The 22,251-nt window shown below is 38.6% G+C and overlaps 1 protein-coding gene across 21 annotated transcripts in view; it reads left to right on the top strand.

Moving 5' to 3' along the window:
- Positions 1 to 22,251, top strand: part of LOC115941091 (uncharacterized) — a 448,023-nt gene that overhangs the window by 12,499 nt on the left and 413,273 nt on the right. For 12 of the 21 annotated variants that reach the window (XR_014141286.1, XR_014141285.1, XR_014141288.1 and 9 more), the window contains exon 4: positions 7,248 to 7,390. The exons of 6 other annotated variants lie outside the window; for them this stretch is intronic. Coding sequence is in view for 8 of the 15 variants with exons in the window: in XM_081808640.1 (XP_081664766.1) it covers positions 7,248 to 7,354 (107 nt within the window). In the remaining 7 variants the exon portion in view is untranslated. Of the gene's footprint in view, positions 1 to 7,247; positions 7,452 to 22,251 lie in introns of all 21 variants that reach the window. 3 more of the 21 variants (XR_014141289.1, XR_014141284.1, XR_014141287.1) reach the window with 1 other exon arrangement.

The raw sequence follows: 22,251 nt of genomic DNA, 5'->3' as shown, positions 1-22,251 counted from the left end.
TAATTGCTTTTAAAGGCTGTCTTGTTCAGTATTGCCAAATATCCCTCCAAATGATTGTACACTTTGCATTCATACCAGCAATGTGTGAGAGTACCTATGTCCTTACAGCCTCACCAGTTGAATGTAGTTTTTTTTTTTAAGACTTTATTTATTTATTTGACAGAGAGAGAGAGAGAGAGAGATCAAGCATAAGCAGGGGAGGCAGCAGGCAGAGGGAGAAGGAGAAGCAGCGTCCCTGCTGAGCAAGGAGCCCCATCCCAGGACCCTGGGATCATGACCCGAGCCAAAGGCAGATGCTTAACCGACTGAGCCACCCAGGTGCCCCTGAATGTAGTTTTAAACAAATGAAAGATTTTACCAGACATGCTGTGTTTTTTGCATTTAACAATAAACGGCAGTCATAAGTGTATACATATGCATACAAAATGCATAGATGCACACCTATGCATATATTTGCAATGGCTTCTTTCTCTTTTCCCCCCTATATATGTTTACCATATTTAAACAAGCCTCTCCTTTTTTATTTAAATATTTTACTTATTTGAGGGAGAGAGAGAGAGAGAGCAGGAGCAGAGGGGAGGGGTAGAGGGAGTGGGACAAGCAGACTCCCTGTGAGCCTGGAGCCCGATGTGGCGCTTGATCCCAGCACCCTGGCACCCTCAAGCCTCTCCTAATGAAACTTTAGTTTTTTCACTATTACATAAAATGGTGTGAATAACTTCATAGTGGTTGTATTTTTGTGTTATTGTTGGAGTTATATTTAAAATCAGTTTCTTTCATCAGTGTTTTAGTTTTCAGAGTACAGATCTTTTATCTCTTTGGTTAGGTTTATTTGTAGGTATCTTATGGTTTTGGTGCAATTTTAAATGGGACTGATTCCTTGATTTCCCTTTTTGCTGCTTCATTGTTGGTGTACAGAAATGGAACAGATTTCTGTATGTTGATTTTATATTCTGCGACTTTACTGAATTCATGTGTCAGTTCTAGCAGTTTTTTTGGTGGAGTCTTTTGGGTTTTCTATATGGAGTATCATGTCATCTGCAAATAGAGACAGTTTGACTTCTTCCTTGCCTATTTGGATGCCTTTTCTTTTTGTTGTCTGATTGCTGTGGCTAGCACTTCCAATACTGTGTTAAATAACAATGGTGAGAGTGGACATCCATGTCTTGGTCCTGACCATAGAGGAAGAGCTCTGTTTTTGCCCATGGAAGATGTGGGTTTTTTGTATATGGCGTTTATTATGTTGAGTTATGTTCCCTCTGTCCCTACTTTCTTGAGGGTTTTTATCATGAATGGATCTTTGTACTTTGTCAAATGCTTTTTCTGCATCTACTGAGAGGATTGTATGGTCTCATTCTTTTTCTTTTATTAATGTAGTGTGTCATGTTGATTTGCGAATATTGAATGACTGTTGTTGCAGCCCCCAAATAAATCCCACTTGATCATGGTGAATCATTCTTTTCATGTACTGTTGGATTTGATTTGCTGGTATTTTGTTGAGAATTTTTGCACCCATGTTCATCAGGAATATTGGCTTGTACTTCTCTTTTTTAGTAGAGTCTTTGTCTGGTTTTGGAATCAAGATAATACTGGCCTCATAGGATGAGTTTGGAAGTTTTCCTTCCTTTTCTGTTTTTTTGGAACAGCTTCACAAGAATAGGAACTAATTCTTTAAACACCTGGTAGAATTCCCTTGTGAAGCCATCCTGCCCTGGACTTTTGTTTGTTGGGAGATTTTTGATTACTCATTCAGTTTCTGTACTGGTTATTGATCTGTTCAAGTTTTCTATTTCTTCCTGTTTCAGTTTTGGTCATTTATATGTTTCTAGGAATTTTTCCATTTCTTCCAGGTTGTCCAATTTGTTGACATTTAATTTTTCTTAATATTCTCTTACAATTTTTGGTTTTCTGTGGTGGTGGTGGTTCTTTCCCCTCTTTCACTTGTGATCTTATTTATTTGGGTCCTTTCTCTTTTTTTGGTAAGTGTGGCTAGGGGTTTATCAATTTTATGAATAGTTTCAAAGAAACAGCTGGTTTCATTCATCTGTTCTTTTTGTTTGTTTGTTTCAGTATCATTTATTTCTGTTCTAGTTTTCATTATTTCCCTTCTTCTGAGGACTGTAGGCTTTCTTTGTTGTTCTTTTTCTAGCTCCTTTAGGTGTATTTGAGATTTTTCTTGCTTCTTGAGGTAGGCCTGTATTGCTGTATATTTCCCTCTTCTGACAGCTTTTGCTGCATCCCAAAGGCTTTGGACCATTGTGTTTTCATTTTCATTTGTTTCCTTGTATTTTTTAATTTCTTCTTTAATTTCCTGGTTGACCAATTTATGGTGTTTAACCTCCATGTATTTGTAGTCTTCCCAAATTTTTTCTTGTGCTTGACTTCAAGTTTCATAGTGTTGTGGTCAGAAAAGATGCATTGTATGATCTCAATCTTTTTGTACTTATTGAGGCCTGATTTGTGACCTAATATGTGAGCTATTCTGCAGAATGTCTCATGTGTACTTGAAAAGAAATGTTGGGATAAAATGTTCTGAATTTATCTGTTAAATCCATCTGGTCCAGTTTGTCATTCAAAGCCATTGTTTCCTTGTTGATTTTCTGTTTAGATGATCTGTCCATTGATGTAAGTTGGGTATTAAAGTCCCCTACTCTTGGGGCGCCTGAGTGGCTCAGTCGTTAAGCGTCTGCCTTCGGCTCAGGTCATGATCCCAGGGTCCTGGGATCAAGCCCTGCATCGGGCTCCCTGCTCGGCGAGAAGTCCGCTTCTCCCTCTCCCACTCCCCCTGCTTGTGTTCCCTCTCTCGCTGTGTCTCTCTCTGTCAAATAAATAAATAAAATCTTTTAAAAAAATAAAAAATAAAGTCCCCTACTCTTTGCTGTATTTTTATCCATGAGTTCCTTTATGTTGGTTATTAATTGTTGTATATATTTGGGTACTCCCAAGTTGGGGGCAGATACATTTATGATTGTTAGATCTTCTTGTATGAATTGTCTCCTTTATTACGATACCGTGTCCTTCTTCATCTCTTGTTGTCGTGTTTGGTTTAAAGTCTAGTTTTTCTGGTTTAAGTATTGCTAGTCTGGGTTGCTTTTGACATCCACTGCATGGTAAATGTTTCTCCATTCCCTCACTTTCAATCTGCAGGTATGTTTAGGTCTAAAATGAGTCTCTTATAGGCAGCATACAGATGGGTCTTGTTTCTTTTATCCATTCTGATACCCTGTGTCTTTTGATTGGAGCGTTTAGTCCATTTACATTCAAAGTGATTATTGATAGATGAGAATTTAGTGCCATTTATTACTTGTTTTGTCATTGTTTCTGGAGATTTTCTCTGTCCCTTTCTAGTCTGTCACTTTTGGTCTTTCTTTCCCACCCAGAGAGTCACCTTGAGTATTTCCTGCAAGGCTGGTTTAGTGGTCATGAATTCCTTTAGTTTTTGTTTGGGAAATTTTCTCCTTCTATTCTGAATGATAGCCTTGCTGGATAGAGTATTCCTGGCTGCAGATATTTCCCATTCAGCACTTTGAATATATCATGCAGCACTCTCCCTCTTCTCTCCCTCTTGCAGCACTCTGCTGCTCTATCCCTCAGGTCAGTCATCTGCAGAGGTCCTCCTTGCCTGCAGTGGGCAATGTTTGGATCTTGGCCAGAATGTGACGAGTTTTAACTAGGTGTGATCTGGTCCGCTTGTTACATGAGACCTGATGCTACTTCCATTAGAACTGAAGCCTTGCAGAACTCTGTGGTCGGGGGCACCTGGGTGGCTCAGTCACTTAAGTGTTGGCCTTCGACTCAGGTCTTGATCTCAGGGTCCTGGGATCAAGCCCCACGTCAGGCTCCCTGCTCATCAGGGAGCCTACTTCTTCCCTCTTCCTCTGCTCCTCCCCCCCATGCTCGCTCTCTTGCTCTCTCTCTCATCTTAAAAAAAAAAAAAAAAAGAACTCTATGGTTGGTAGACGTCGTGCATGCCTGGCTTTCTACTGGTCTTCTGGGGAAGGGGCTGCTGTGCTTTCCCTTATGCACACTTGCTGGAGTCAAGCGTTAGCTGCAGAAGTGCACGGGGGCTGGGGAGGAGAGACTCGGTGAAAGCAGGTAAGCAGGTTAGGCAGCCAGGCAGCCAGTGTTGGGGCTGTGCTGTTTATTGAAGTTGGTTTGTGCTGAGAGGCCGTGGAGGGAAATGGCGCCACCCAGTCCTTTTTCCCTTGGAGAGGGAGTTTGTGCTTGCTGCTCTCAGGGAAGAACTCCCAGCAAAGTGAGTAATTTCCTCTCGTGTGTCCCATGTGTTATTCAGATCACTGTTTTCATACTGTCTCCAGGTTGCTTGCCTTCCTGGAGCAGTTCATTGCACTTTGGGCTCTATCCCAGCCAAGGCTGCTGACTTTCCAAAACTCCAAACTTTAGGGACTAGGTGTGCCGGGGACCTGCGATGGTCTTCTGGGGTAGGGTCTCACTCCACTGGAACTAATGCAGGTTTGATCAAGAAGGGCAGTCACGCAAGAGTGCAGGGGTAAAACAGACTAAACAGCCAGTGTCTGATTTATCCACCCTCAGCCCGTGTCTCTCTGCCTATTCTGAGGGACGGGGGAGGGAAATGGCGGCCTTGGCTCTTTTGTCCCTTTTGTCCCCGGAGAGGCAAAGTCACCTCTCGCAGATAACGCTCCAGGAAGAGAGTGAACAGTCTGTCCCCATGTGCCATGGGCAGTCCTCAGATGGTGCCGTCTGCCCTGGGTTGCTTGCCTGCCTTCTCTCCAGGAGTAGGGCAGTGTCCCCAGGTCTCTATCCCAGCCAAACCTGTGGACCTCTAAAACTCAAGGCTTTAAGACCTTGCTGGTTATAAAAACTCATGAAAACCAGCCTATCTGGTTTTCCCAGTCAGTGGCTTTGGAGAAGTGTTCTTGTGTGTATCCCTGTGCATACCACTCTCTCTTGCCTTTCTCCGAGACCAGGGCTCCCTCCCCGCCACAGCACCCACAGTCCGTTTCTCCCTCAAAGCACCTCTTGGCACTTCCCAACTTCCTCAATGTGGTCTCTTCTATCCCTCTAGTTGTACAGTTTGTTCTGACAGTTCTCAGGTTGATTTCTTGGGTATTTAGAGTGATTTGGTAGTTATCTAGCTGTGTTTGAGGGATGAGGCAAGCCTAGGGTCCTCCTACTATGCCGCCATCTTAGCTCTTTTTATTTTTTCCCAGTTTTCATATTTAAAAAATATTGCCAATTTGGTGAAGAATGGCATCCCAGTGTTTTTTAAATTTGTATTTTTAAAAACTTTGAGTGAGTTTAAAGTTTTTCTCATTTTTAAGTATCTTTTTTTTTTTAAAAGATTTTATTTATTTATTTGACAGAGACACAGCGAGAAAAGGAACACAAGCAGGGGGAGGAGGAGAGGGAGAAGCAGGCTTCTTGCGGAGCAGGGAGCCTGATGCGGGGCTTGATCCTAGGACCCTGGGATCATGACCTGAGCCGAAGGCAGACGCTTAACGACTGAGCCACCCAGGCGCCCCTGAAGTATCATTTTTATAGGCTTTTCTTTTGCAAGTAGTTAATTCCCTTTTTTCCTATTTATCTGTTAAGAGTTTTGATAATTAGGCTCCACGCTGAGCAAGGAGCCCTATGCTGAGCTAGGAGCCTGATGCACGAATCTTTCCCAGGACCCTGGGATCATGACCTGAGCCAAAGGCACAGACTTAACCAACTGAGCCACCCAGGCATCCCGCCTTTAAAAGCTATTCAAGAAAGTTCAGAAATTTTGCAGGAGACCTCTGTTGTGTTTTTTTTTGCCATGGGGCTTGTGACATGAGTTCTTTATCTTTCTCTCTATAAACTGTTCCAATTTGAAAAAAAAAAAGTTTTGATAATTTTTCTGCAATTTTAAGGAATTCTTTATGTTTAATGGAATGTAGCCCTATGTGGAGATAAATTACAAATATTTTCCTTGAGTTTGTTAATTATCTTTCTTCCTTTTTTTTTCAACTTAGATGATGTAGGAAAGATGTTAGGGTTCGAAGCCGACGGCCAAGAAAGAATTCTTAAGATGTCTTTGGTGCAAAAAGGTGATTTGATTAAAGCACAGGGACAGGACCCGTGGGCAGAAAGAGCTGCAATGGGGTCATGAGGAATGGCCCATTATATACTTTCAAGTTGGGAGGGGGTTAGGGATAGTGTTAAGTCTCTAAGGAATTTGGAAGCAAGGTTTCCAGGACCTTGAGGGGGCTAGCTATTGTTGGGAAAAGGTCATTTATTACCGTCTAATAAAACCTTAGTCATGAGACCCTTCAGATGTATATCGGTGGGCCATATGGTTGGGGGATGATTGCCAACACGTAACTTGGGGGGGTTGGAGATAAAGGAAGTTTCCAAAGGAATTTTTATACCTTAAAGTAGACTTACAGGATTGGGGGGGGGGGCGTCAGACTAGGATTGCCTTTTGCCCTTAGCAAGTATTAACATCGAGGCAGTTGCGTCCCTAGAGGAATGTCACTCTGCCTGTTTCAAGGACTTGTCAGTGGGCTGTAGGTAGTAAGGAAATTTAATAATTTTTCTTCTGCCTTTGTTTCCCACATCAAGATATAATTTATAAATAAATTAAAATTGATAGTACTTTATTTGTTCACTTGTTGAAGGACTTTTTGGTTGTCTCCAGGTTTTGGTGGTGAATAAAGCCCCTGAATATTTCACACCAGTTTTGGTATGGATATGTATTTTTAGTTTTATCTTGGGCAAATACCTAGGAGTAGGATAACTGGGTCATATTGTAAGAGTATATCTTACCTTACAAGAGACTGCAAAATAGTTTTCCCAAAAAAGCTTTACTGTTTTATATTCCCACCTGAAATGTATGAATTTCCAGATGTTCTACACCTTCACCAGCATGTCATGTTTTAAAAAAGCCATTCTAATAAGTGTTTGGTAGTATTTTGTCATTTTAATGTGTATTTTCCCAGTAATTATGGTCTTGAATATCTTTTCATGTGCTATTTGACATTTATATCTTCCGTGAAATGTCTGGTCAATTTTTTGTTCATTTTTAATTGGGTTGCTTGTCTTAACATTGACATAGAATGTTTCTTCATATTTGCTAGGTGTAAGTCCTTTGTCAGATATATGTATTTTGAGTATTTTCTCCCATTCCCTGGGGTGCCTTTTGGTTTTCTTAAGGATGTCATTAAAAGATCAGAAGATTTTTTGCTTTTTGTTTTTTTAACTTTTGTTTTTGTTTTTAACGATTTCATCCATTTATTTGTCAGAAAGAGCACAAGCAGGGGGAGCGGCAGGCAGAGGGAGAAGCAGGCTCCTTGCTGAGCAAGGAGCCCGACGTGGGACTTCCTCCCAAGATCCTGGGATCATGACCTGAGCTGAAGGCAGACGCTTAACCAACTGAGCCACCCAGGTATCCCAAAGACCAGAAGTTTTTTGATGAAATCCATTTCATAAAGTTTTTTTCTTAGATGGTATGTACTTTATTTTTTTGTTTGTTTCCAGTTTTTATTTAAATTCTAGTTAGTTAACATATAGTGTAATATTGGTTTCAGGAGTAGAATTTAGTGATTCTTCACTTACATATGGCACCCAGTGCTAATCACAAGTGCCCTCCTTAATATCCATCCCCCATTTAGCCCATCCCCCACCCACCTCCCCTCCAGGAACTCTCAGTTTGTTCTTTGTAGTCAGGAGTCCCTTATGGTTTGCCTCCCTATCTTTTTTTCTTCCTTCCCCTATGTTCATCTGTTTTGTGGCTTAAATTCCACATATGAGTGAAATCATATGGTATTTGTCTTTTCTGACTGACTTATTTTGCTTACACTCTGGCTTCTTCACGTCATTGCAAATGGCAAGATTTCATTCTTTTTGATGGCTCAGTAATATTCCATTGTATATATTTATCACATCTTCTTTATCCATCATTTGATGGACATTTGGGCTCTTTTCATAATTTAGCTCTTGTTGATAATGCTGCTGTAAACATCAGGGTGCATGTATCCCTTCGAACCAGTATTTTTGTATTCTTTGAGTAAATACCTAGTAGTGCAATTGCTGGATTGTAGGATAGTTCTATTTTTAACTTTCTGAGGAACTTCTGTACTATTTTCTGGAGTGTCTGCACCAATTTGCATTCCCAACAACAGTGTAAGAGGGTTCCCCTTTCTCCACATCCTTGCAAACACCTGGTGTGAGGTGGTATCTCATTATAGTTTTTATTTCTATTTCCCAGATGGTGAGTGATGTTGAGTGTCTTTTCATGTGTCTGTTGTTCATCTGTATGTCTTCTTTGGAAAAATACCTATCCATGTCTTCTGTCCATTTCTTAACTGGATTATTTGTCTTTTGGGCTTGGGTTTTATAAATTCAAGATTTTGGATATTACGGCATTTATCGGATACAGCATTTGCAGGTATCTTCTCCCATTCCGTAGGTTGCCTTTTAGTTTTGTTGATTGTTTCCTTTGCTGTGTAGAAGCAAAGGAAAGCTTTTTATCTTAATGAAGACCCAGTAGTTGATTTTTGCTTTTTTCCCCCGTTTCCAGAGATGTGTCTTGTAAGAAGTTGCTAAGACCAGTGTCAAAGAGGTTTCTGCCTGTGTTCTCCTCTAGAATTTTAAATGGTTCCTCATCTCACGTTTAGGTCTTTCATCCATTTTGAATTTATTTCCATGTATGGTGTTAGAAAGTGTTCCAGTTGCATTCTTCTGCATGTTGCTGTCCAGTTTTCCCCAACACCATTTGTTGAAAAGAGTGTGTTTTTCCCAATGGATATTCTTTCCTGCTTTGTTGAAGATTAGTTGACCATGTAGTTGTGGGTCCATGTTTTTTATCTAACGAATATTTTCCTATGCCAAAGTAGAAAAAATATTCCATGTTTTCTTCTTATTTTATCATTTCACCTCTTACATTTAGGTCTTTTTTTTTTTTTTTTAAGATTTTATTTATTTGGCAGAGAGAGACAGTGTGAGAGAGGGAACACAAGCAGGGGGGTGGGAGAGGGAGAAGCAGGCTTCCCGTGGAGCAGGGAGCCCGATGTGGGGCTCGATCCCAGGACCCTGGGATCATGACCCGAGCCGAACGCAGACACTTAATGACTGAGCCACCCAGGCGCCCCATTTAGGTCTTTAAATCTATTAATTAAAGTTAATTTAATTTAATTAATTTTATTTATAGAATAGTTTTAGACTTACAGAAAAGTTGAGCAGCTTGTACAGAGAGTTCCCATACTACTCCCTCCCCATCATACAGTTTGCCCATCTTGCATTAGTGTGGTTCATTTATTACAATAAATGAACTTATAGTCATATTATTGTTAAGGATAGTTTATATTAAGCTTTTCTCTTTGCATCCTACAGTTCTAAGAGTTTTGAAAAATGGTATGATGTCACGTATCTAACATGATAGTATTATAGAAAATGGTTTCCCCTGTGCATCATCTGTTCATCCCTTCCTTTCCCCTGCCTCCCTGAAGTTCCTGGCAACCAGTGATCCTTTTACTGTCTCTGTAGTTTTTCCTTTTCCATGTTATGTAGTCTGAATTATATAGTATGTAGCCTTTTTAGACTGGCTTCTTTCACTTAGCAGTGTGCTTTTAAGATCCCTCTATGTCTTTTCATGGTTTGATAGCTCATTTCTTTCTTTCTTTCTTTTTTTTTAAAGATATTTATTTATTTATTTATTTGACAGAGAGAGAGAGAGAGGGACAGCGAGAGAGGGAACACAAGCAGGGGGAGTAGGAGAGGGAGAAGCAGGCTTCCCGCCGAGCAGGGAGCCCGATAGCCGAAGGCCGATGCTTAACGACTGAGCCACCCAGGCACCCCCAGCTCATTTCTTTTTAACAGAGAATAATAATTCAGTGTCTGGATGTTTACTTACCATTCACCTACTGAAGAACATCTTAGTTGCTTCTAATTTTTGACAATTGATGTATTATTAAGTAAACCCATATCTTTATAAATCAAGCTGCTATAAACATCCTTGTGCATGTTGTTGTGTAGACATAAATTTTCAGTTCTAGTACCAAGAAGCATGACTGCTGAATTGTATGGTAAGAGTATGTTTAATTTTATAATAACTGCCAAACTATCTTCTACAGTGGCTGTGGTATTTTGCATTCTCACTAGCAATGAATGAGAGTTTCTGTTGCTCTTTGTCCTTGCTGGCATTTGGTATTATCATTTTTGTTTTGTTTTATTTTTTTTTTGCTTTTTAAAAATATTTTAGCTATTCTGATAGGTGTGTAGTGGTATTTCATTGTTTTAATTTGCAGTTCTCTTATGACATATGTTGTACATGTTTTCATCTCCTTATTTTCTTTGGGTTACTGTTCAGATGTTTTGCTTATTTTTTTGACTAGGTTTCTTGTTTCCTTATTGTTGAGTTTTAAGAGTTCTTTCTATGGGGTCGCCTCGGTGGCTCAATCAGTTAAGCATCTGCCTTTGGCTCAGGTCATGATCCTGGGGTCCTGGGATCGAGCCCCGCGTCAGGCACCCTGCTCAGCAAGGAGTCTGCTTCTCCGTCTGCCCCTCCCCCCTGCTCATGTTCTCTCTCAGTCTCAGTCGTGCTCTCTCTCTCTTAAATAAATACAATCTTTATAAAAAAGAGAGTTCTTTGTATATTTTGGGTACACATCCTTTATCTGATAGTGTTTTACAAAATCTTCTCTTAGTCTCTGGCTTGTCTTTTCACTTTGTACTGTTTTGTACAAAGCAGTGTGACTTATTTTAGTTAAGTTTAACTTACCCAGTTATTTCTTTCGTGGATCATGGTTTTGGTGTTGTATGTAAATTGTACTTAAAGGTAATACTTAAGACAAATATGGTATAATTGGGAGAGGGTCAAGGGTCATAAAGGAGGGGTGGTTTCTACACTTGATTTGAACTAGTAAAATGTTGATAGTAGTAGACTGTTGTAAGTAACGTGTGTATGTGTGTGTATATATATATATGCATGTAAAAAAAATAGAAAACTAAGAGAACAAAGGAAAAATAAAATGGCAGAGGTTAGCTCTAACATATTGACAGTTACATTAGATTTAAATGGTCTAAATGCACTTAAGACACTTAAAGACAAGAGACTGTCACTTAAAAGACAAGAGACTGTCAGAGTAGAGTAATAGCCAGGACCCAGTTATATGTTAATAAGAAACTCACTTCAAATATGATTATATAAGCAGATTGAAGGTAGAGTTGTAGGCAGAGATATGCCATGCAAACCTCAATCAAAGGAAGCAGTAGTGACTTTTTTTTTTTAGATTTAATTTTAAGTAATCTCTACAGCCAACATGGGGCTTGAACTTACAACCCCAAGATCAAGAGTCACATGCTCTAGGCGACTGATCCAGTCAGGTGCCCCAGTAGTGACTATTTTATTATCAGATAAAGTAGGCTTTAGACAAAAAAAAAAAAAAAAAAAAAAAAATATATATATATATATATATATATATACACACACACACACACACACACACACAAACATTTTGTAATGATAAAATTCACTTATAAGATATGGCAGTCCTGGGGCGCTTGGCTGGTTCACTTGGTTAAGTGTCTGACTCTTGATTTCGACTCAGGTCACCATCTCAAAGTTATGAGATCGAGCCCACATCAGGCTTTTCCCTCAGTGCAGAGTTTGCTTAAGATTCTCTCCCTCTGCCCCTCCCCCCTCCACTCTCCCACTTCCACATTCTCTCTCAAAAAAAAAAAAAAAAAAAGGCAGTTCTAAAGTGCATGTACCAAACAATAGAATTGTAAGACTCAGCAGTCTTTTCACAATTGGCACAATGAGACAAGACTATCAGTATGTGTATAGAAGAACTCAGTTCGGGCGCCTGGGTGGGTCAGTGCGTTAAGCATCTGCCTTTGGCTCAGGTCATGATCCCAGAGACACAGGATCCTCAGCAGGGAGCCTGCTTCTCCTTCTCCCTCTGCCTGCCGTTCCCGTTTGTACTCTCTCTGTCAAATAAATAAATAAAAATCTTAAAAAAAAAAAAAAAAGTACTGTAAATCAACAAGATTTAATTGGCATTTATAGAACATTTCATACAACAACTGAAGAATATACATTATCATTTTTTAATTAATAGGGTTTATTTTTTAGAGTTTTAAGTTTACAGAAAAATTGAGACAGTACAGTTTCTATATATCCTCTCACAACACCCCCGAATAAAACCAGTTTTCTTTATTACTACTATCTTGCATTCGTATGGTACATTTATTATAATTGAGCCAATACTGATATTAACTACGATCTATAGTTTACATTAGGGTTCACTCTGCATTATATATTATATTTGGTTTTGATAAATTTAAAATTACATGCATTCACCATTACAGTATCATGCAGAGTAGTTAACACTGCCCTAAAAATCCCCTGTACTCCCACCTTTTCATCCATCCCACCCTTCAAACTCCTGACAGCTACTGATGTTTTTTACTGTCTTCATTGTTGTGCCTTTACCAGAATGTCATACAGTTGGAATCATACATTATGTAGGCTTTTCACTTTACTTCTTTCATGTGGCAATATGTATTAAAGTTCCTCTATGTCTTCTTGGGTTGATAGCTCATTTCTTTTTGTTGCTGAATAATAAATACATACTATTTTATAGTGTTTTCTGTGCAATTTAGAAGATTTAGGGGTGCCTGGGAGGCTCAGTCAGTTAAGCGTCTCTTGGTTTCACCTCAGGTTGTGATCTCGGGTCATGAGATCGAGCCCTCATCGGGCTTCGGGCTCCGTGCTCAGTGCTGAGTCTGCTTGAGTTTCTCTCTCCCTCTGCCCCTCACCTCACTCCCATGGGCTCGCTCACTCTCTCAAATTAAAAAAGAGATTTACCAAGATAGACCAAACTTTAGCCATGAAACAAACCTCACCAAATTTAAAATAACTGAAATCATACAGAGTATGTTCTGACTATAATAGACTCCAACTAAAAATTAAAAATAAGGAACTCTAACCAGTTGGATATTAAACGACACTCTTAAATAACCTATGGGTCAAAGTTAAAAGTCTCAAGGGGGAAAATTTTATATATATGCATATATATGTTTATGTATCTGAAAACATATAAGCGTAGCTATCAAGATAGGTGAGACAAAGTATTAAAGCATTATATGGAGAAGAATTTATACCACTAAATACTTTTTTTTTTTTTTTTTTAATTTGTCAGAGAGAGAGAGAGGAAGAGAGCACAAGCAGGGAGAGCGGCAGGCAGAGGGAGAAGCAGGCCTCTTGCTGATAAGGAGCCTGATGCAGGACTCAGTCTCAGGACCCTGGAATCATGACCTGAGCGGAAGGCAGACACTTAACCTGACTGAGCCAGCCAGGCATCCCACCACTAAATATTTTCGTTAGAAATGAGGAAAGGTGTCAATTCCATAATCTACTTCCCACTTCAAGAAACTAAAAAAGACAAAAAAAAAAAAAAAGCATAATTAACCCCAGACCGGCTAAAGGAAGGAAATAATAAGGTAAGAAATTAATGAATTTGGGGTGCCTGGGTGGCTCAGTTGGTTAAGGGTCTGCCTTTGGCTCAGGTCATGATCTCAGAGTCCCAGGATTGAGCCCTGCATCAGGTTCCTTGCTCAGCAGGGAGTCTGCTGCTCCCTCTCCTGCTCCTCCTGCTTGTGCTTTCTCTCTGTCAAATAAATAAATAAAATCTTTAAAAAATAAATAAAAATTTATATGAAAAAGCAAAGGCCCTAGAATAGCTAAAACAATCTTGAAAAAGACTGAATTGGTGGAATCATTCTACTTACTATTAATGTCTAGTATATGTTTAGAATAATCAAGACGGTGTTACACTGGTAGAGGGATAGACACATACATGTCAATATGACAAAATCAAGAACTGAGGAATAGACACAATTATGCCCACCTGATTTTGACAAAAGCAGAAAAACAGTTCAGTAGGGAAAGAGCCTTCTCAATAGTGGTGCTTGAACAACTGGACATCCATAGGGGGGAAAAAGATGACCTGAGTTTCACACCTTGTACAAAAATGAACTGAAAACAAATTCTAGACTTCAGTGTAAAATGTAAAACTTAAACTATAAAACTTCTGGAAGAAAACAGGAGAAAGTCTTCAGAATCTTGGGGTGGACAAGGAGTTCATATATTTAACTTCAAAAGCATGACCTATAAAAGGAAAAATTGAAGAATTAAACCTCATGAAAACTAAAAACTCCTATTCTGCTAAAGACTGGTAAGAGCATGTAGAGAGACTACAGAGTGGCAAGAATTTATTTGTAAACTGTATTTTGCATGTAAATACTAGTATATTTAGTAATAAATACATTAAAAAACTAGAAACCAAATAGTAAAAAACTAGACCGTCAATCCAGTTAGAATATGGACAAAAGACATGAAGGGATATTTCAAGGAAGAAGATATGCAGATGGCACATTAGAAAAGGAAGAGCTGTTCAACATTATTAGCCATTTTTTAAATACAAATTAAAACCACAAGGAAATATATTTACCTATAAAAATAATAAAATGAAAAATAGTGGTAACATCAAGTATTGGTTAGGATGCAGATAGTCTGGATTACTCATGTTTTTGATGGGAATGTAAAATGATACAGACATTCTGGAAAAGTTTAGCGGTTTCTTATATTAAAAATGCAACTACTGTATAACTCTGCAGTTACACTCTTGAGTGTAAAAAATAAATCCCAGAGAAATGAAAATCTATGTCACACAAAAAGCTGTATATGAATGTTCATAGCATCTTATTCATAATAGTAACAATGTAGAAATTCCCAGATGTCTTATTTTTTTAATTTATTTTTTAAATTCTTTTATTTTTTAGATTTTATTTATTTGAGAGAGAGCAAGCATGAGTGGGCAGTGGGGGCAGAGGGGCAGAGGGGAGGGAGAAGCATAATCCCTGCTAATCAGGGAGCCCGATGCGAGGCTGGATCCCAGAACCCTGAGATGTTGACCTGAGCCAAAGGCAGATGCTTAACCACCTGAGCCACCCAGACACCCCTTCCCAGATGTCTTTTATTTATTTATTTATTTATTTATTTAATTTTTTTTTTTTTTTAAGATTTTTATTTATTCATCTGACAGAGACAGCGAGAGAGGAAACACAAGCAGGAGGAGTGGGAGAGGGAGAAGCAGGCTTCCCGCCGAGCAGGGAGCCCGATGCGGGGCTCGATCCCAGGACTCTGGGATCATGACCTGAGCCGAAGGCAGACGCTTAACGACTGAGCCACCCAGGCGCCCCCCCAGATGTCTTTTAATGGTTGGATGCCTAAACAAATTGTGGTATGTTCATTGCAAGTTGTTAAATTAACATTTTTTTTTTAAAAGATTTATTTAATCACTTGAGAGAGAGCAGGGGGAGGGGCAGAAAGAGAGAATCCCCAAGCAGACTCCCTGCCAAGCACGGAACCATACGTCGGGTTCAGTCCCACAACCCATGAGATCACGACCTGAATGGAAACCAAGAGTGGGATGCCTACCTGACTGAGTCATCCAGGCACCCCAAATTAACATTTGTTAAGTAAAGCCCCTTGGGGTGTTTGATGGTAGGCCTAGGTGCTATAAGAGATCACAAGGAAAATTGGAAATAGGCAAGTTCATCACTCACAAGTCCTTGGAGGTAAGTACACTGCACATCTTGAGGAGCCACATGAAGAAGTCAAGGCAGGGTGCAGGTAGACAGCAGGTCAGGACCTGGAGCACATGCCTTTGTTGTGGTCTGTAGGTAGTGCTTTGGGGTTTCTGGGCTAAGACTGGATTGGTCAATTCAAACCAAGAAAAGCAAGGTGTTGGTAAGCTTCTCAGTGTTACAGTATAAGGGGTGCACAAGGGAAAAGCCCTGGGAGGCAAGGGAGACTATCACAAGGGCCATTGGGGAAGTTGTATCAGGACTTAACATAGTTGTGACTATGCAGGCTGTTATCTAGGGTATGTGTTTGCATGAAGAGCTAATGTCAGTTTAAGGCCTCTTGAGGCCTGTTAGCCAAACAAAATGGATGCCGAGGCAGCAATACCATGGAGAAGCTTAGCTAAATTCTTGATATGCGTAATACCACTTAGGATGAAAAGAGAATGAAATTGATACAACTTGGGTGAATCCCCAGAGAATTATGCTGAGTGAAAAAAAAATCCAATTGCGGAAGATACCATTTATATAGTATTCTGAAAATGACAAAATCATAGAAATGGAAATTAGAGTAGTGGTGGTGAAGTTTCAAGGATGGGGTTGGGTTCAGGAGGGTGATGGGTTATAAAAGATTGCATGAAATATCTTTGTGTTAATGAAAATGTCCTGGGGGCACCCGGGTGGCTCAATCTGTTAATTAAGCCTCTGCTTTCAGCTCAGGTCATGATTCCTGGATCTGAGCCCTGCATCAGGCTCCCTGCTTAGCGGGGAGTCTGTTTCTCCTTCTCCTTCTGCACCCCCCCCCCCCGCCCGTGCGCACGTGGGCGCCCTCGCGCACTCTCTCACTCTTTCTCTCAAATAAATAAAATTAAAAAAAAAAAATAGTGCTATTTTTGTTCATCTTAAATGAACAAAATCTTATTCATAATGGTAACAATGTAGAAATTCCCAGATGTCTTATTTTTTTTAAGTAAGTATTGATAGTGCGTCTTGACTATCAATAACAGTATCCTGGTGGTGATGTTGTAGTATGGTTTTGTAAGCTGTTGCTGTTGGAGTAATGTGGGTAAACAGTAAAAGGGTTATCTTTGTATTATTTCTAAGAACTGCATATGAATGTACATTTATCTTAAAATTACAGGTTTAATTAAACTCTCTGGTCTTGAATTACTGATTTATCAAGCCTTTTTTTTTTTGTGGATATCAAGTTGTCTGGACAAGGCTTCATTTTAGATGCAGGTACAATATCATCTTAATATCTGGAACTCAACTGTTGAGCCAGTTAAAGTGTTTTGAACACAGCTCAAAAGTACAATAAAAGTATTTTGAATAGCTAAAAGAGGTACAGCAGTGTCTGTACTAGAGCTCATATTGAATTCATTTCAGTGAATCTCTCACTTGGAGCCTTTAATACATAATTCTAATAAATCTGGTTTCCAAGTCCATAGCATGATACATTGATCTTTACTACAAGTGCAGCTCATAACCTGACTGCAGATAAGGAGGCAAATATATATAAAATAGAGTAATCTGGGACAATACAATGTAGATGGCATCCAGAAAAGGTTAAGTTATAGTTACATCATCTGTTTTGTTAGTCAGAAATGTATGTTACACATTTTAGGATTCTCTTCTAAAGTTAAAAAAAAAGTTTGCATGTGGTGTAAACCCTCAGCTAATTCAGAAAACTCAGCTATTCAGAAGACACAGCTTTAGTAGTTCCTGGGAGGAGTGAGAAACCCTTATTGATTTGGAAATGAAGTGTGGTATTTGTTTTGTTTTTTTATCCCTTGTTTTCTACAAAACAGGTTAAATAATAGTGAAATTATCATTGCTTAGATTAGTGTAGATGTCAGTAGTACTGTTGGGAAAGGGCAATAAGCCGTAATAGGGTAGTTGCACATCCAGGGGGACGTAACACCTGAGGTGGTGGCTAACAGTATGATAGAATTTTCAGTGTGTGGGCTTTTCAAGGGAACTGCAAAGTGGAAGATATTTTCAGAATAGTATGAAGTTGTTACTTTACTTTTACTGTGTTGACATCTGCACTGATGGTGTCAAAGCAGCGGAAAATAAATCTGCCTCTGCCTGAGTACGAAGGTAGTGGTACCAAACTGTACCAGTGGTCATTGTATTCCTCACCATGTACTTGTACTAAAAAAAAAAAAAAAAATCAATTTTTCTTAAAAAAATGTTGAGCAATAAATGTCAATTATATAATTAATTATATTAAATATAGACCCATGAGTACATGTCTTAATGTTGTGTGATAAAAAGGGAAGCAAGCATGAATCACTTCTGCAAACTGAGTTATGGTGATTGCCTTGGAAAATCACCCGTAACATCATAGAAAACTGCTGCTCACTTTTTTCACTTATAACGGTTTACTTAGAAGAATAACTGATAGACAAAATGGTTTTTCATATTTGGGTATTAGGCATATATTTTTTCTACGTCAGTGAGCTTATCCTTTCAAGGAAACCACCTGATAGTATTTGTTGCCCATTTAAAATTTTAGCTTTCAAACAAAATTTAGAATTTTTGTAAACTTAACGTCCATCTGTGTGAGCTTTATATTTATAGTTTCACCAATACTTAGATTTTTCTGATGACATGAGAGATTTTAATGAATATGATTTTTAAAATATCATCTAATGAAATATGTAACATTTTGAGGATCTGCATGACTCAGTAGACCAGTATTTTCTAAATGACCCTTGTAGGATGTTCCATAATCATGCATGGGTTAAATATTCATTGAAAGGGAAAGACAGACCAGAGGATTTTAAGATAACAGAGTATGATAAGTTATGTTTTTATATTCCTACATTTCAGCTGATCTTTGAGAAACTACCACTTGTTGAGTTTTGGTATAGTACCATTGAAGAATATTCATAACTATCTGAAAGGATATTAAAATACTTCTTTTTCGACTTCATATCAGGTAGGACTTTCTTCATATATTTCCACTCAAGCAAAACATTTCATAATAGCTTGAATGGAGAAGCAGATATGAGGCTCCAGCTGTCTTCTATTAAACCAAGCATTAAGGAGAATTGCAAACATGTATAAATATGTATAAGACAGTGCTGTTCATCACTAGGGTTATTTGGTTTTGAAAGTAATTTTGCACAAAAACTCATTATGTTAAATTTATTATGTATGTGATGTATTAAGATTAGGGTCAGGATTATAAGTAAATAAAACATCAACCATTTAAGTTAACCAAGTTAATTATTAAATTGACTAATTATTAATAGGTATTTTAAATATTTAGAAGGCTTTTTAGTTTACTTTCTCTTAGAGTAAATAAATCAACTAAAGCTCTTTGTTTTGTCAAAAAGTTTTAAGAGTGTAAACTCTTCTAACAGCTTTAAAACTACTGGTCTAAAGTGCGTGTTTGGGGGTAGGGGACATGGCAGATGTATGTCTGATCTGGCCTGGCGTTCAGAGGGATGGAATCCAAATTGGTGGGTAGAGCATTTTAGCAGGAAACTTCTAGGTAGTTACGTTACTCAGGCAGACAGATACTAGCACACTGTCATCCCCTGATGGTTGGTTTAGATTGGTGCAGGACCCAAACCAAAAGATTGAGGTACAGGGCAAGACTCCTAACAGGAATGAAGACTAGTCATGTAGACTGAGAATAGGAGGTTAGAGGAAAGCTCCAGTTTGGTGAAAGCATAGGTGATCAGGGCCCACCTTCGTCATACTACATATCAGGTTTTTGTAGTGAAGTAGTTTTCGGTCTTCCCAATTGGTGGGGGGTAGAGCGCCAGAATTACTCCTGTAGTCAGTGCCCAGCCTCAGAGACTTCAGCTGATTAAGTTGAAATTTTACACTAGGTGGCTACTTAGCTGTTTGTTTAAGTAATGCTTGGACTTAGGGAATATGCTGTTCCTTCATATTTAGAAGCCTCCGCATCCCCATCTTCTTGTGCATCTTTTAAGTGATTCTAAACTTCATGTAAAATGCAGTTTATAAATTAACTAAACAATAGTTTAATGTTACCAGTGAACTAATTGCACATATTCAATATGTAGATGTACTTCTTTTGATTTAAATTAAAAAATAAAAGATCTACCATATAGTAGAGTTGTATAGCTTTATAAGTTTGTTTAAATAAAAACACAGTTGTCTGATTTCCCTCACCCCTTAATTTTCCATTCTCAGAGCAAACCAAATCATGCTGAAATCTCAATTTTTCTGTTAGATCTGTGTATCCAAATCATATGCTAGTGTAGTTTTTTGTTTTTTGTTTTTAATTTTTAAGTTTTAGCCGTTATCTATTACTGCCCACCCTGGATGATAGTTAACTCTCCTTCACATCCGCTTCCTTTTTTTTTTTTTAAGATTTTATTTATTTACTTGAGAGAGAAATGAGGGAGAGAGAGCATGAGAGGGGGGAGGGTCAGAGGGAGAAGCAGACTCCCTGCTGAGCAGGGAGCCTGATGTGGTACTCGATCCCAGGACTCCAGTATCGTGACCTGAGCCGAAGGCAGTTGCTTAACCAACTGAGCCACCCAGGCGCCCCAATCCACATACCCTTCTAACTCCCAACCTGAATTCAGCTATATTATATACATACTCAACTGCTGGTCCTTTCCATTATCTTAATATATTTATATCATGATTTTTACTATGTAGTATCTAGGTTTTAAATATTTTTTTAGGTTTACTGAAGTGTAATTTTAATAATGTAAAATTCACCCTCCTTAGTTTTACACTTGTGAGTTTTCACGAAGAACTTCACAGTATAACTATTACTGTAGTCAAGATATAAAATTGTTTCATAGCCTAAAAAATTTGTCTCATGCTCCTTTATAGTTAGCCCTTTCCCCTCATTCTCTAATAATTCCAGTACTATTTGTTGAAAATCCTGTGTTTTTTCCCTTGAACTCTTTTTATATCAGTGCCACCAATTAATTGACCATATATATGTGTGGGTCTATTTCTAGATAGGCCATTTTGTTCCACTGATCTCTGTGTCTGTCATTTTGCTAATGCTGCAGAATAAGTTTTGAAGTAAGTCTTGAAAACAGGTAGTGTGAGTGCTCCAATTGTTTTTTTCCACCCCCCCCAAAACTGTTTTGGTTAGTCTAGTTTCTTGGTTTTCCCATAACTGCCCTAAATATCCCCTGTGCTTCTCTCTCCCTTAGCGTCAGGCAACCACTGATCTTTTTTACAGTCTTGATGGTTTTGTGTTTTCCAGAATGTCAGATAGTTGTAATCATACATTATGTAGTCTTTTCAAATTGACTTCTTACACTTAGTAATACACATCTAAGGTTCCTGTTTGTCTTTTCATGGCTTGATAGCTCATTTCTTTTTAGCGCTGAATATTCCATTATCTCAGTGTACCAGTTTAGTCATTCACTTATAGAGGGATGTCTTGATTGCTTCCTGATTTTGGCAATTAATGAATAAAGCTGCCATAAACATCTGTGTGCTGGTTTTTGTATGGGTGTAAGTGTTCAGCTCCTTTAGGTAAATACCCAAGAAGTGTGATTATTAGATTGTATTATAAGAGTATGTTTAGTCTTGTAAGAAGCTACCAAACTGTCTTACAAAGTGGCTGTACCATTTTGCATCCCCACTGGCAATGAATGAGAGTTCCTGTTGCTCCACAGCCTCTTTAGTATTTGGTATTCTCAGAGGTCCAGATTTTGATCATTGTAATAGGTATATAGTGGTATCTCACTGTTATTTTAATTTGCATTTCCCTGATGATATATGTTGTGGAGCATCTTATATGATTATTTGTCATCTATATCTTTGGTAAAGTGTGTTTGTTCAGGTGTTTTGCTCATTTTTTAATTGGGTTTTCTTGTTGAGTTTTAAGGGTGTTTGGGTATTTTGAATAATCTTTTTTTTTTTAAGATTTTATTTATTTGAGAGAGAGAGGGGGGGAGAGCACAGAGGGAGAGTGAGAGGGAGAAGCAGCCTCCCTGCTGAGCAGAGAGCCCGTGGGACTCAATTCCAGGACCCTGAGATAATGACCTGAGCTGAAGGCAGACACTCAACGGACTGAGCTACCCAGGTGCCCTTAGATAATAGTCTTTTATCAGATAATGTCTTTTACAAATATTTTCTTTCAGTCTGTGTCCCTTTTTTTTTTTTTGATAGTGTCTTTTGCAGAGCAGAAGTTTTGAATTATCAGAAATTTTTTTCATAGATCTTGGCGTATCTAGAAAGTCTTCACCATACCCAAATTCATCTAGATTTTCCCCTGTGTTCTCTTCTAGGAGTTTCATAGTTTTACATTTTATATTTAGGTCTGTGATCCATTTTGAGTTAATTTTGTGACTATAAGGTCAGTGTCTAGAAAATATTCATTTTATTGCATGTGGATGTCCAGTTAGTTATTCAGTCACCATTTATGGGTAAGACTTTTGGTTCTGCTGAATTACCTTTGCTCCTTTGTCAAAGATCAGTTGAGTATGTCCTTGTGAGTCTATTTCTGGGCTTAGGCTCTCTATTCTGTTGATCTGTTTGTCTATTCCTTCGGCCATAGCACAGTGTCTTGATTACTGTAGCTTTATAGCAAGTCTTGAAGTCAGATAGTGTCAGTCCTACAACATTGTTTTTCTTCAGTATTGCGTTAGCTATGCCAGATCTTTTACTTCTCCATATAAAATTTAGAATCAGTTTGTTGAT

This window comes from Leptonychotes weddellii, chromosome X (genome assembly GCF_054177405.1).
Source record: "Leptonychotes weddellii isolate Sample4059 chromosome X, ASM5417740v2, whole genome shotgun sequence".
Taxonomy (NCBI): domain Eukaryota; kingdom Metazoa; phylum Chordata; class Mammalia; order Carnivora; family Phocidae; genus Leptonychotes; species Leptonychotes weddellii.
Note: the sequence above shows the minus strand (reverse complement) of the source record. Positions and strands in the feature narration are given on the sequence as shown.